Genomic DNA, 14,144 nt, shown 5'->3' with positions numbered 1-14,144 from the left:
AGTCAGGATTGGTGTTTCTTAGTCATAGTGGTTGAGTGTAATCCCGCATGGGTATCAAGCAATCAAGGCTTTCAGCTGAGGATGAGGTGATGGAGAAGCTATCACAGCTCACACAGGAGCAACGTGGTGTGGTTCTCAAACGGCTATTATCCGGTGACCAAAAGGGGATACCTGCAATGACGATGGTGGGTGTATCATATTTCACTCTGAATGTGACACGGTGATCCTCTCGATGAGTCTCTTCCTCTCAGTCACTCTGGAGCTTTATGACCCATAGAGTTATTCGTGGTCTTAATGCTCAGCAGCATCATCCTCAGAGTGATGTGCTCAGCTATAGCGGGATATGCCCATGCTGTCGGAAGCCTTTATCTATTGACATCGACTGCCATTCACTATCCATTGAGGGAGGAGAAGGCCTCGAAGGTCATCATGATACAGGAATATCGTCCTCTTCTTAACATCTTACTATGTCCCTAGGTTTGTTAAGCCCGCCAACACCCTCTCGTTATGCCTACGTTACTGTCCTGTATGGTACCAAGCCTAGCTACTTCCTGCAAGCTCTTGTCTGTGGTTGGGGCCTCCGCTCGATGGGTTCAGCTCATGACATAGTGGTAGGCGAGCTACTAGCCTCATTGACCATGACCATTCACTCGTCGGCCAGTTGGTCCATACCAGAGACGTCCCAGCGACCTACCTCGAGTGTCTCGGACAAGTATTCACCAAACTTCATCCTGTTGACTACATCAACTGTTGCACACGCTTGTTGGCAGGGGAACAGTCCAGTCGATTCGACTTAGTAAGAACAGCTAGTGGCTAGTTTGTCACTGACAAGAGTTCTATTCTCAAGGATAGTTTTGTGTAGGTATTCACCAAACTACGATGTCTAGAATTGGATCAACTAGGCTATACCAAGATAGTTCTAGTAGACACCGACACCCTCTGTGTTAAGAACATGGACGACCTATTTGACTTGGAGGCACCAGCTGCGATGAAGAGGGGTGCATGGCAGCCTCAGCATGGCACCGAGTTTCGAGCTGAGTGGATGTACTCTAGAGGATGGTCAGTGAGGAGTTTATATGAGGCACGCTGAGGAAAGTGGTCAGGTGGGGTAACAGTACAGGCATTAATGCTGGTATAATGCTACTGACGCCTGACACATCTGAGCTAGAGGGGATGATTGACGAGATCAGTGACGACACTCATCCCGAACACTGTTATTGCAATGGGCCCGAGCAGGACTACCTCTCTCGGTATTACCCACAATGGAGGCATATAAGTTGCAGGTTAGCTAATTCGTCATTAGGGCTGCGCATGCCAGCCTTCCAGCAGGTACAATTTCCAATTACACCATTTATATTTTCACTGCATGGACAGCCCTTTCTATACGAGCATTGAGTGGAATACTCTAGGTAAGGATGATATCAAGATGTTTCATTACAGTACAGAGACTAAGCCTAGTGATTGGGTCTTGGAGAAGATACTGGCCTCAATCGATGGTATGTATCTTCTCCATCTAGCGCCCCTCCTCAGTACCAGTATAGGTAACGTGCCTGAGAGCCTAGCTTCATTTGCTCTGACGATGAGGGCGAGGTTACCAGGCTATGTTGGAATATGCGCTGTTGATCCTGCTATCACGCTAGGGATGAGCCCATCCTCTTGGTCGTTCCCGTGAGTGCTAGGCCTTGCTCACACTGGGAGTCCACACTCAGCCTGAGTGACTCAGGTATGGCATGTACATGTCGGCTGATTGGGTGCGTACACGGTATTGGCATGAATGGATGTGTCGCTCCCCCACACTGTCCACTTGTACCAGCACTCTAGAAGCAGTGAACAATGAGCCCGATACTGACGGCTCTAGTGGATCATCCGGCTGGCAACTTCACGAAATGCCAGAATACATCAGCCGTGCTGCTCTAGAACGAGCTGACAACCTGACAACAGCGGCATTCGAGGAATGGTATCGGACTTACCTAGCTGCAATGGAGCATCTTCATGCGTGTGGGATTGACTTGGAAAGTATATTACTCCGAGGATTGTGTGGAACTTTGTGTGCTGGTTGCAATGAACTGCTACTATCAGAGCCACCCCGAGCTTTTCCACTGTGCATGACGAGTGTCAAGGGAGATGAGCATTATTGCTCGTACTGTTGTGAGAGTTGGGAGACCAACCATATGTGGGATGAAGACTACAACATCAACACCGTCGAAAGAGTGGAGGAGAGGACGGCAGGAGAGGAGCGCGACTGTCAAGTAGGAATTTGTGAAGTGGACACGGTTAATGACGATAATGAGGACCTGGTCGAATCTAACTTCGAGAGTATCAACTCCTACAGGGTTAACCCTCGATATGTCGAGGAGGACGAGACTTGGGTGGTCATTGGCCGCCTAGTCCATGCAGGTAAATGTCCTGATGAACGCCTGCATGTCGGCACCGCCACATGGAAGGCCGAAGCATTTCGTAATGGTTCCATCTTGAGGCCTTGCATTGCACCCCTCCTTGATCAGGTATGTCCTTTACACTCGGACTCGACCATCAAGCGTGTCTTGAGGATCTTCCCGCTCGAGTGATTGAGTTGGTGGACAGCAGGGACAATACAATAATCGCAGTGAATCCTCGGGGAAGTGTCGCACTGCCATGCCAGCAAGCGACTAATCGTGAAGCCACACAACCAGTCCTAGACCCTGGTTCAACCGCTAAATTCACCATATCTGTAACGATGGGTGAGAGGTTTCCTCGAGGCAAGTTGGATACTTTTGAGCCCTAACGGCGGTGAACAGGTTAATTTGTCGCCTCGTCCCCAATTACAGCGGATTGAAGTAGAGAAAATCGCCAATCGAGCGTGTCACATGCCTTCCCGCTGTGTATATGGGGGAAGCCCGCAGATAGATGTGAACATTAGAGTATGTGGACCTGTTAGTATCGAGGAACATTGTATAGAGATTTCAGGTATGTTTGACTGGCCCCAACTATCATGTGTTCATTGGAGATAATGCTTTAGGAGTTAATTCACTGTATGATTTATTTGTAACTCCATCTAGGGTTCGGCGATAATCATGCATTGAGTTATAACCGATTGCGTTTCGTATCAGCCACGTCTCTTGCGTTAGATGAATACTGTATTATAGTTGGCGCAGAGCAAGATCACTATGTACACGTGATATACGCCCAGCTCGCAAGGCGCTCAGGACCAATCAAGGCACAGTTCCATTCGGTGGTCTTTAAGTGTGTCAGCTGCAATAACTGCGATAACTTGATAGCTGTTACTTACTAGCAATACTATCAGCTCCACAGAAATCCGTGCAACATTGACAGGAATCAGGGGGAAATTCTTGTAGATCATGAGAGCTACTGAACAGGGACTATCCACGTCAGGGGATAATCTTCAATTTCAAACCCGGGGCATCATTTCCGACCTCAAAGCATGACCTGGGAGCACTCCTACCCTCCAATTCACAGCGGAAAGTATACTAGACTCGATAAGCCATCCAGGCAGCAAATGGAAAAAGGTTTAGTATCAATCGATTGATGGTGTAGCATCAAGATAATAGGTGGGATACTTGTGACGCTCTCACGATGCAATCGGACACCGGTGAAATAATAGCTCTCTCGTCGAATCGAGGTAACAAGGGAAAATAGTGCTGAACATGGGGTTCCAAATTCCACGACGGGACAAGCCGCCATCGCAATCGATGGCACGAACAAATAACGTAGTTGTGACAAGGAGATGAGGATGATGTTGAATAGACCGGGGGGGGGATAGATGCGTAGTTCTTGTGGAGGGTATAAGCGATGGGCCCATCGCATTTTGAAGATGTGTCCTAGCAAAGCGCATGCCTCCAAAAGACTATTGGATCTTAATATCGGCACAGTTCCAGAACTGCTCGCCATCCCTGGCGAGGTCGCAACTGTCCTTGGGCGAGTTAGACTGATCCCACGAGCTGTCCATGTTAGGGTACTCCTCTTTGAACTTGGCGAAGTACTCCTTATACCCATCCACCAAACAAGAGTTGCCAGTTATCCAGTTCCACTGCATAGTACAGAGCGAGCAAGTGAGGTCATCCGGCAACTTGAAAGTCATCTTGTATTTAGGACCATAACTTTGTGGAGGCAGGTACCATCTCTCCGGGTGAGCTGTGTCAAGCGGTTGACAGTCGTAGTTGCTGGCGTCGATATTCTTAGCATTACGGCATTCGGGACGGCTCTTGGGGTCAGGCCTCACGAGAAGATTCTTATTGAGACAGTCCTGACCAGCCTTCTGGGTCGGGTACTTCTGACCAGACAGTCCACCCTCGCAAATGCGGTACTCGAAGTGGCCCCAGTGATGGACGGTCAAGTCCATTTCGATGACGATATTCTGGCCTTGAGTGTAAGTAGCCTTCACAGGACCTTGTTGCATGTATGTCTGCTGAGCGGGAGGGGGTAGATTTGTACCTCCCCCTTCGAAGGGATCACCACACAAGCCGTGAGTGCCTTCAGCATCATGATTATCAGGAAAGGGGGCGTTCTTCTCCCTGATGCGATTAACAGTTCCACCACTGTTACCGCATTGCCGACAGTAGTGATTGTCGGGACCAGCGACAGCATTCCTGGCCTTAGGGCTTTCTATCCAGCCATGTCCTTTAACAATGGCGAGGATCGATAGGATGGGGATAAGATGCAGCATGATGGGAGGTTGAACTATGAGAAGGTGGTGAAAATACGTTCACACCGCAAGCTTGCGCTGAGCACGCTCGCCAAATGTGCACGAAGATGATTGAGGCTAGTTTGAATGCATGAATATGAGTGTGATAGAATGAACTGTAATTCCTCTTATCGATTGGTCTGTCCCTGGTACAGTCGATACCAGCTATGCTGTTGTCGTGTAAAGCGACTGTGTTAGGCCAGGTAGACGAAGTCTATAAGTCCTTCCCCAGTATCCCTGTCCTTGCGTAGTGTGCGGAATTTTTGTGGGATTTGCAATGCTCACGCGTGCAGCCCGCGGACGAGCGTTAGCAAGGAAGTCGTTAGACCATTTATAGTATGAATTTATACTCCTTGCTCGTCAAGACGTACGACGTAATGATTCCGTTACGGGGAGATTAAAATACCACCAGTTCGACATCGCTGAACTGAAGTACCAGTCGACGTTCTGGTCACTACAACCCCCGAACCGACAAGTGTGACGAACTCGAGAATCAGTTCAACTGACAAATTTTGACATCATGATCAAACATTTAGCAAAAATAGCCTATCGCGTAATAGCTCATGTAAAGTTTAGTGTAGAAAGTTCCGCAAGTGGGACCCATAAATAACAAGCTGCGAATAGAACTGCCCAGATCGACTGCTGAACGCTCACAATCATGACCAAGTGTGCGATGTACAGTGTGCATCATCAGTCCAGATTTGCTGTCTACATCTAACCGTACACCAATCTTTATACTCACTGGAATCCCTTCACCTTCTGATCACCAGAGCACTGACTGTAAGTGCGACAGGTGAAAGGATGAGCCAGTTGAAAGTCATTGATGCTCTCTGCACAGTGGTCGGATCCTAACTCGTCTTCACGTTGTATTGTTTATGGGCTCAAGTGTGGTTCTTCCCAGTGACAAGTGAAGGTGATATATGATCATTGAATAAGGAATGACATTGATGATACCCCATACCGATATCGTGTGAATCAATGTGCTTGATCGAAAAGAGAACCGATCAATTCGCGAGTGCCGATCAAATACGTGAGTACATGGCCGAATCGACTGTTTTCGTGTGGGCTCTGTCTCGTCAACCTCGTGCGCCAGAGATCAGTCCCAGCGAAGGGGAGTTTTCGAAAGCCAGGAAAATGAGCATGATGCTACAACCTCCTCTAGCGATCCTAGAATGAAATGCTCGATGCCCGACTAGATGAACGTCGGCCACAACATTCGCAGAATGGCAACTCCTTCAGATTCCGCTATATTCAATCCTCCCACTCAATTGATACTGTTAACTCGAGCACATGATGAATTCAGAACCAGATGTCAATCATATGGGAGGTGCTGTAGGGTACAACCAGGGCCCGCCAACCGGAGGAGAAGTTACTATCCGATTCAGGACGTAGACCTAGTCGAGTGTGCAGCAAACATCAATGCTTTACGCTTAATAGTATCGCCATAGCCTAATACCGGTAATGAGGAGGTCAGAAGTAATGAAAGTGCTGGACGCTCTTGCACAAGTCCTGTTGCCAATAAATCCTATTGTATTTGACAACCGATATATATGACGCGTAAGACTGGTGCTCCAATTATAATTGCTGGCATGTTGTTAACGACTGCAGTTTTCGGTAGTGATAGTGGCAGTAGTGGTAATAGCAGTGGTGAGAATAGTAGTATAGAAGGGTAGACAAAAAAATTCTATTTGCCCATTATCAGGCCTTTATCACTCTGAATCACCACAGAACGGCTAGCACTTAATACTTGAACTCCTTCTTGAGAATCTCCCTCAGCTCCTTAACATGGTCAGGGACGTCAACGTTGAGAGTACGATTACTGGCCTCGTAGTTCACAGGAACTTCGATGAGATGGACACCATGCTCGTTGAGACACTTGCTGAGGATTTCGGTGAGCTCATCAGCCTTGGTGACACGATACCCCTTAGCACCATATGCCTCGGCGTATTTGACAAAGTCGACATTATTCAACTGTAGACCCCATTTAGGCATTCCAGAGGCACTCTGTTTCCATTCGATCATACCATAAGCATTATCGTTGAGCACGATCTGGATGACGTCGAGACCAAGTGTGACAGCAGTCTCCAACTCTTGGGAATTCATCATAAAACCACCATCTCCAGAGACAGCAACGACCTTATGATCGGGTCGGACCATTTTGGCCGCTAGAGCCGAAGGGAGCCCGGCTCCCATGCTGGCCAGTGCATTATCAAGGAGAAGAGTATTAGGTTCCCGAGCCTCATATAATCTGGCGAACCATATCTTATACATGCCGTTATCGAGGCAAACGACGCTGTTCTCCGGCATGCAGTTACGTACATCTTTAACAACTCTACGGATGTCCATAGGAAATGCATCTGAAGTGGTATAGATAGAGTGATGCATCCTTCTCTGTGCCACTTCGCGTATCTAATAGATACATCATTCGTTCAATAAGTACGACTCAGTCCCATCTCACCTTCTCAAAAACTGCAAAATCCCAGTGAGGCTTGGGCATGCTCTTTAAAGTCTCGGATATTTGCCATACGGCATTACCAATATCCCCCACAACCTCAAGATGAGGGAAGTAGACATCATCCACTATAGCTGGATAGAAGTTAACGTGAATAACAATTGGCTTCTGGTTATGCTTCATCAAGAACGGTGGCTTTTCTACCGAGTCGTGGCCAATGTTGACAATGAGATCGGCCCAGTCAACAGCAGTATGGACCCAATCGTTTTGGGAGAGGGCCAGAGCGCCGAGGAAGTGAGGGCTAGTCTCATCGACAACTCCCTTGCCCATCTGCGTACTCACAGCGAAGATACCAGTCTCGTCAATGATCTTACGTAACATCTTACTGGTGCGCTTACGATTGCATCCCGAACCGATACAGAGGAGGGGGCGCTTGGCGGCGTGGATTAGAGCAACGGCTTTAGCAATCGCCTTGGCATCAGGGACGGGTCGTCGAACATCTCCAGTGGGGAATAGATACTCGTTAGGACCCAGAATGTGCTCGGCGATATCCTCGGGGAGCTCAATATGCACCGGACCTGGCTTCTCCTCCAGCGCTTCACGTACAGATTCTCGGATAAGTGATGGGATGGCATCTGATCAAACACGAGCTAGTAACAACGAAAAACGATACGGGGATATCGGGGCTGTGACCTATTGCAGACCCCTCTTACCTGCATCGGGAACCTGCTTCGTGGATTTGGTGATAGGACGGAAATGGTCCACAATATCCACGATCTGGAATTGTCCTTGCTTTGAATGTCTGATTGGCTTCTGCCCAGTGAGTACCAACATAGGCATACCACCAAGCTTAGCATAAGCGACAGCAGTAGAGAAGTTGGTAGCTCCAGGTCCAAGGGTTGATAGGCAGACACCGGGCTGACCAGTGATCCGACCAACAGTTGCAGCCATAAAACCGGCTGCTTGCTCATGTCTCGTAAGAATGAGCCTAATCCGACCCTCTTTTTCGGCCACACGAATCGACTCTAGGAAGTCTAGATTCTCCTCACCAGGGATACCGAAAATGTATTTAATTCCTTCTGCCTCCAAACACCGAACAAAGGCGTCAGTACCTAAGAAGATCTCATTGTGCATAACCCGGAGCACTCAAGTCTTCCTACATTTCATGTTGCCCAAGCATGGGGTATTAGTAACCATATCATCAAGGGACATGCCTGGTGTGTACTCCATAGAGTCCAACACCTGACTGCAGATCTTGTTAGTAGAATCTTCCATCATGTATAAACGGGTTGAATACGCAGACAAACTTCGACTGTCGAAGTTTCAAAATTGGTCGTATACGTGGAGGACGCTAACACAAGAACGATCTCGCTCGCCCAAAAACACAATCCTTCTTCTACCACTCAAAGTCGGCAACCGGCAAGGATTACTCTCACTCACTGGTGATGGAGACTTTGATGACTCAGACTCAACCCTCCCGATCTCAGCTGGTCTCGTGTTAACAGGCTATTCGTTATACAGGAGCTTAAACGCTACCGGAGCCACTTAATGACTGATTGTTAGTCCACAGATATGAGGGAGAACTTCATAGCTGCTAATCTAAGCCTACTGTTACTATAGCCTTCACTGGAATAGTACGAATGACATCGTGAATAGTTCTTCATGACTTCAACGTCATCATCAGACGTCATCATCTCATAACGTCAGATCATTTCTTGCTCTGATAGTAGCAGTCTGCCATTTACCAACACTTAATGGCGTTAGTTCGGAGCACGAGTGTATCAGCAATGGAGAAGCTACCGGGGCATCCCAAGAGTATGGTCAGCCTTGGCCAAGTCAGCTTTCCCGACCCTGAGCCGGGCTCAACTTATTCAACATGCAAAAGGGTATTGGAAATGAAGTTAGGCATGGATCACCGAAATCCGTTGCTAATAGGTCTTCCAATCTGCCGGAGGGCTTTTAGCTGTGCCCTTGAGGCCAAGGATCACCAGATCGCAATCTACCGCGGCTTTCCCTATCAGTAAGGTCACTTGGTGATACATTTATTCGACTTTTATGATCAGGTACATATCGTGCTGACTATAATAACGAGCCAGTGTCCTCTTGCGGTGCGAGCAACAAGCCACTTTGCGCGTAGGTTCAAATCTCTGCAAGCGTATTTTCATGCATATTACAATTCCTAGATACCGTCCAAATGCAAACCGTTCTCGCCTACCCGGTGATAAGTTCAAGCCATTGGATCGAAATAAATCTGACGTGAGTTCCTTAACAATCATGAACCAGACCTGGTTAATTTCCATGCAAGCAGGTGATGATTGAGGTTAGAAACATCAGGGATCCGAGACAGTTCTGGACAACGCATAGGTGAGCTAGAGGACGACCACGTGGGTATCTTGAACTGACACTCAGGAATTATCATCGTGGAGTTGGCGGAGTTCAATCGTCTAATTTATCCATTATAGCTGATAAGACTAAGTACTTCCATCGCTTCCAACATCAAGGGTGATTATACATGCTATCGTGATAATAAGACATTGTTGTACCAACTTTTGGTCCACTTGCGTTATATGCTATGAAGGATATTCAGGAAAATAGTAAATGCTTGAGTGGCATCTCGAAAACATCATCCATCGAGAATTTATGATGACTAACACAAAGGTCAATGTCAAAACTTCACACTCCCGATGGGATTAACAAAAGAAGCGTCATGAGAATTGGTCGATTACGTCGAACCAGAGATATCTAAAGTCGAACCAGAGTTTCTACATTTTGCTGCTGGCCATCATCAGCGTTGGACGTCTTGAGAATGGACAACCTGAATGGGATGCAACATATAAGTGTATGCTCCAAGCATCGAGACCCAACAAGTTAGCACCTTCCTTCTCCCATGCTTGAAGAATAGTCGGATCACTAGGCAGAGCCCTAATAGGTGGGTTACTATTAGCCTTCTTATATGCAGCTACAACACAGGCCCCTCCGAGACCGAGATTGTGTTGAAGGGCTTGCTTCACACCGGGGACCTGTGAAGGGCTCACTGTACCCTATTGTTGTATACATGCTCATCACCTGACGCTTATCAGCACATCCACGGAGTTGCCACACGAGCTCGCAGCATTGAGCTAGTCCCGTGGCACCCAAAGGATGGCCTTTCGAGATGAGACCTCCAGAAGGGTTGATCACACAACTACCATGCACACTTCTCGGAGGTGAGTGGGAGTAACCTTACATGTTGTCCCTGCCGTAGGTGAATTTGCCTTGCTCGTTCAGAGGACCTGCCTGTCCCTCTTTGCAGAGGCCAAGGGCCTCTGTCGTGATCAGCTCATTGGCAGAGAAGCAGTCGTGAAGCTCCACAACCTATCGGCTATAACCTCCAATATCACAGGCAGCGTAATGTTGTGTAACCATATATGTAATGACTTGCGTTAGCTACGTTTCCATCTCACTGATATGCATTTCTAGACATAGGGATCAACAACCAAGCACGAGGGCCTTGTCCTCCCCCCTGATGATCCTTGATGCTAGTAGGGCATGTCCCCTTTGTACGTGTCTACCTGGAAGTCTTTCATCCTGAGGTTAGTTTGATCCAACAACCCTGCTATGGCCTTCCTCGTCATGTCTCTGCCTACTACATCCATACAGCTCTTGGTAGTAAAGGTAGCCGGTGTATCGGTTACCATAGACATACCCAATACTTCCACGGACTGATCGATTAACCTAAAGTAGATATAAGTGATATTGAGCATTGCCAGGTGAGAAACGCTACAAACCCTCTAACCAACACTCTCGACCGCACACAACCCATGTTGCAGTCAAATTTGTGAGAATGCAGGTCCTTTTCAATACCTAGGACATACCCGTATTTCCTAACCGCATTATCGCTCATCAGCACACAAGCAGCAGCGCCATCAGAGGTAGGGCAGCATTGTAGCTTAGTGAGAGGCCCAAAGACCTTCGGGGAGGCAAGTATCTGATAAAAGATTGATACGCCCTTACCGAAGAATAGACTACTACCTGTTCAACTGTGTAATGATCACAGAATTGACTGTAGGGATTGTTGACAGAGTGGTTGTGGTTCTTGCTAGCTATGCATGCCAGTTGTCTCTCTGTTGTACCGTACCTACAACACACATGTAGTACATCAACAATGGATGATTCGAGTGAGCAATGCAAAACAAATCGTACTTCTCCATATGTTCGATACCAGCATTGCCGAAGAGTTGTGGAGGCCCTGGTGCTGCTGCGAAACCACGCATAGATGCCATCTCTACCATATGGCGATCAAGAGGGTCCGTTCTGAAATGTCCAGACCACTCAAATATCACAGGGTCGTCAACCTCCACCTAGAGCATGCACGGCGACGGACAACTTGGAACAACAATCAGGACTGATAATCAATAACCCCTCTGTGATGATTTCAATAGGCGACCCCTTCCATTGACAGACCAAGGGCACTGTACGGAAGTCGGGAACAACAATCCCTGGAGGCGGACACACACATTCTACGCCTTGCCTAGAGGCTATCGCCATCCCCCTCAGGTCATTCAAAGCGGGTAGTATGTGACGATCAGACTCACCTATCCGTGTATTTAGCACTAAGGCTGCCCTTCTCCATCTTCTCAAACCCCACGACTAGGCATACATCGGCCATGCCGGCCAGGATAGCCTGACGCCCTAGATACATAGCCGACGACCCAGTACTGAGCAATGCAATATTGCAGACCTTCGACGAGGACCAACTACCTGCAGTTGTTGTTTACATTCACAACAGGTATACCGGTACAGCCAATGGCTTGATAGATGACTCGTTGACCACATGTACTATCACCATACACGTATCCAGCATATGCCGCATCAATATCTGGGAGACTAGTGCTAGACATGTTATTACTAAACACCTACCTTGACCAGATATCCCAGCGTCTCTGAGGGCTCTTTGTATAGCCAATACCCCTAGATCGACATAGTCTATATCTTTCCTGAGAAGATTCTCTGAGTAATAATAGTCGCTCATGGTGGCACACCTTCCAGGTTTGATGAAAGGGGTCATGCCTACCCCAGTAACGTAGACCTTAGGTTTAGTCATACTATAGAAAAGTTCACAACTCTACCTAAAGTCGCAGTGATGATATCATTGACCGACCGCTCACTAACCAGCACCCAGAAACCTCACAGAGTTCATAAGAACGCAGACTTGTAATAAATGCGAACACCTGAGTTCAGTCCAGAAGATGCCTAGACTGTCAGTTGAAGTGAGACAGAGCGTACTGTGTCTACCCTGAGGCCGCGGTGCTATAGATACCGCGAACAATCGCATGACACTCTTGTGCTGAACTAACCTCCCCGACATTCCAAAGCGCACCAAACCATCCTGGTAATCAGCGACATGTGATAGTACTCAAACTAAATATAACGCGTTAGAAACAGTAACTACTCTTCGTCACTCGATGAGGAAAGATCGGCGAAGGGATCGTAAGGGGTGAATTCGGGACCACAAGATACCTGCCAAACAATTTGATACTACTCTCACTGTTGCTCAGCAGTTAACAGCACATCATGGCAACATGTCGATAGATTACATATCCCAACTATGTACGAGCCGATTGGCGTTCTGAATTGTTACTTACAGCCTCAGGCCTGGTCCATAAGGCATATCCAGGATCAGTTTCGAAATATCTTTTGCCATCTAAGAAAGTGCCGTCTTGTCTGGGGTCCTCACAGGGCTCATCCAGCTTAACTCCAACCCAGGTACCTGCTCATCAGCAATACACTAGTCATCCTTCCATAGAATGCCTGAGGAATCTGCCATGATCCCTTATGAAAATTCTAAGTCATCGGTTGTCAGAGGCAGGTGTATCACAGTGGACATAGGAGCGACCACCCCATCCTAGACAAACGTTGTAAGCCTCCCAGACTGCTACCTAGACCGCAATGGTTGGGCTGGATATAGGCGACTTCGCCTCGTCGTTGATAGGGCTCCACTTGGCAACGCATCCCTACTTTGATACGGTCGAAGGTAGCCCTAGGAGTTGCTGGACGACCTAAACAAAGTTGAACTCATTGAAAGTAATCAATAGGTCTCATCGATATGGGAATCGTCTCATTGATGACGAGTTGGCAATGAGGTGAGATGTCTAGTGTTGACCAGCCCAACTACCTCCTCCAACCTTGATATCATCCCCCACGTCCTCAGCTTGGTCCCTAGCTCTTAGAGCCGCCCTTTGAAGCTGCTCGAGCATGGTAACCACAGCAGGCGAGGGACTGCTACTATCAGACGATGACATAGTGATCTAAACAACTTCGTTGTATACGTCTGAGACGGTAGATTAGACGAGCCACGAGTACACGCTCATTAACTCTCAACAGTCTACCAAGCAGCACCCCCAAGCTGACAATTGTGCTGACCATCCGGAGTCCGGACTGTAGCAAAGTAAGCTTGCACTCTGAGCCAACACTGATTCAAGATATGGAACAGCAGAGGCTCCAGGTTCGATCCGAGTGCCCTGCATTTCGTAACCCCACAACTGAGCGCAATCACGACCGAGCGCAACACAACTGAGCGCAAAACTTCATGTAGGAAACTACAAGTGAGCGCGCGCTTTAGCGCGCGCCATAAGGATAGGAGCACCTTTTGAGCGCATAAGCTTGCCGTTGGTTAATCTAACCGATTTTATCCAGGTTCCTTTGCTTCGACCGGGAGAGCGAAACTTTCGCTGCGAAAGGCTGTATCGGGAAGTCGGGAGTTCGATCCCAAATCACGTGAATGTCTTTTACTTCTCTCGGCGCAATTCCGATTTTTGGCTCCCGTTTCGGGCCGTTTCTCAGGTATCCACTAGTGTGAAATTCTCTTCTGGCGAGATCCGGTCATTGACAACGAAGGGCAGACTCCAATGTTTAACGAGACACTGATATCACACTACAGAGAAACCGAGAAGTTGAAGAAACGGGCAAGTGAGACACACACAATCACGTTGTAAAGTTGCCGGCCTTAGAGCGCCTTCGAATATTTTTCGT

At 47.9% G+C, this 14,144-nt stretch overlaps 4 protein-coding genes across 4 annotated transcripts; all 4 read right to left on the bottom strand.

The window, feature by feature from the left end:
- Positions 1 to 3,486: 3,486 nt before the first annotated feature.
- On the bottom strand, positions 3,487 to 4,683 carry Pmar_PMAR003005 (conserved hypothetical protein). Its single transcript, XM_002768169.1, has one exon. The coding sequence runs from the start codon at positions 4,661 to 4,663 to the stop codon at positions 3,845 to 3,847; it is 819 nt and encodes a 272-aa protein (XP_002768215.1). The 5' UTR covers positions 4,664 to 4,683; the 3' UTR covers positions 3,487 to 3,844.
- Positions 4,684 to 6,010: 1,327 nt separating this feature from the next.
- Pmar_PMAR003004 (pyruvate decarboxylase, putative) lies at positions 6,011 to 8,460 on the bottom strand. The gene is made up of 4 exons (XM_002768168.1): positions 8,294 to 8,460; positions 7,847 to 8,245; positions 7,140 to 7,768; positions 6,011 to 7,090 (listed from the first exon to the last, which is right to left on the bottom strand). Exons 1-4 carry the CDS (start codon positions 8,409 to 8,411, stop codon positions 6,422 to 6,424), a joined length of 1,815 nt encoding a protein of 604 aa, XP_002768214.1. The 5' UTR covers positions 8,412 to 8,460; the 3' UTR covers positions 6,011 to 6,421.
- Positions 8,461 to 9,806: 1,346 nt separating this feature from the next.
- Positions 9,807 to 12,249, bottom strand: Pmar_PMAR003003 (Nonspecific lipid-transfer protein, putative). The gene is made up of 12 exons (XM_002768167.1): positions 12,155 to 12,249; positions 12,033 to 12,109; positions 11,874 to 11,991; positions 11,708 to 11,830; positions 11,316 to 11,426; positions 11,145 to 11,250; positions 10,988 to 11,100; positions 10,685 to 10,847; positions 10,360 to 10,487; positions 10,200 to 10,317; positions 10,009 to 10,153; positions 9,807 to 9,948 (listed from the first exon to the last, which is right to left on the bottom strand). The coding sequence occupies exons 1-12, from the start codon at positions 12,214 to 12,216 to the stop codon at positions 9,896 to 9,898; spliced, it is 1,317 nt and encodes a 438-aa protein (XP_002768213.1). The 5' UTR covers positions 12,217 to 12,249; the 3' UTR covers positions 9,807 to 9,895.
- A 311-nt stretch (positions 12,250 to 12,560) lies between these two features.
- On the bottom strand, positions 12,561 to 13,369 carry Pmar_PMAR003002 (conserved hypothetical protein; the record flags this gene model as incomplete). Its single annotated transcript, XM_002768166.1, has 4 exons — positions 12,561 to 12,632; positions 12,758 to 12,882; positions 13,052 to 13,171; positions 13,288 to 13,369. The coding sequence occupies 4 exons, from the start codon at positions 13,367 to 13,369 to the stop codon at positions 12,561 to 12,563; spliced, it is 399 nt and encodes a 132-aa protein (XP_002768212.1).
- Positions 13,370 to 14,144: the final 775 nt, after the last annotated feature.

The sequence above is a fragment of the Perkinsus marinus genome, assembly GCF_000006405.1.
Source record: "Perkinsus marinus ATCC 50983 genomic scaffold scf_1104296969090, whole genome shotgun sequence".
Taxonomy (NCBI): domain Eukaryota; phylum Perkinsozoa; order Perkinsida; family Perkinsidae; genus Perkinsus; species Perkinsus marinus.
Note: the sequence above shows the minus strand (reverse complement) of the source record. Positions and strands in the feature narration are given on the sequence as shown.

Excerpts from the sequence above, each read along its gene's own strand:
- Pmar_PMAR003005 (XM_002768169.1), bottom strand. The coding sequence starts at position 4,663 with ATGCTGCATCTTATCCCCATCCTATCGATCCTCGCCATTGTTAAAGGA.
- Pmar_PMAR003003 (XM_002768167.1), bottom strand. The coding sequence starts at position 12,216 with ATGACTAAACCTAAGGTCTACGTTACTGGGGTAGGCATGACCCCTTTC. Across the intron at positions 11,992-12,032 it reads CGCTGGGATATCTGGTCAAG|ATATTGATGCGGCATATGCT; the intron begins GTAGGTGTTTAG and ends CTAGTCTCCCAG. Across the intron at positions 11,831-11,873 it reads AATGTAAACAACAACTGCAG|TACTGGGTCGTCGGCTATGT; the intron begins GTAGTTGGTCCT and ends TGCATTGCTCAG.
- Pmar_PMAR003004 (XM_002768168.1), bottom strand. The coding sequence starts at position 8,411 with ATGATGGAAGATTCTACTAACAAGATCTGCAGTCAGGTGTTGGACTCT. Across the intron at positions 8,246-8,293 it reads ATGCTTGGGCAACATGAAAT|GTACTGACGCCTTTGTTCGG; the intron begins GTAGGAAGACTT and ends AGATCTTCTTAG. Across the intron at positions 7,769-7,846 it reads GAAGCAGGTTCCCGATGCAG|ATGCCATCCCATCACTTATC; the intron begins GTAAGAGGGGTC and ends GTGTTTGATCAG.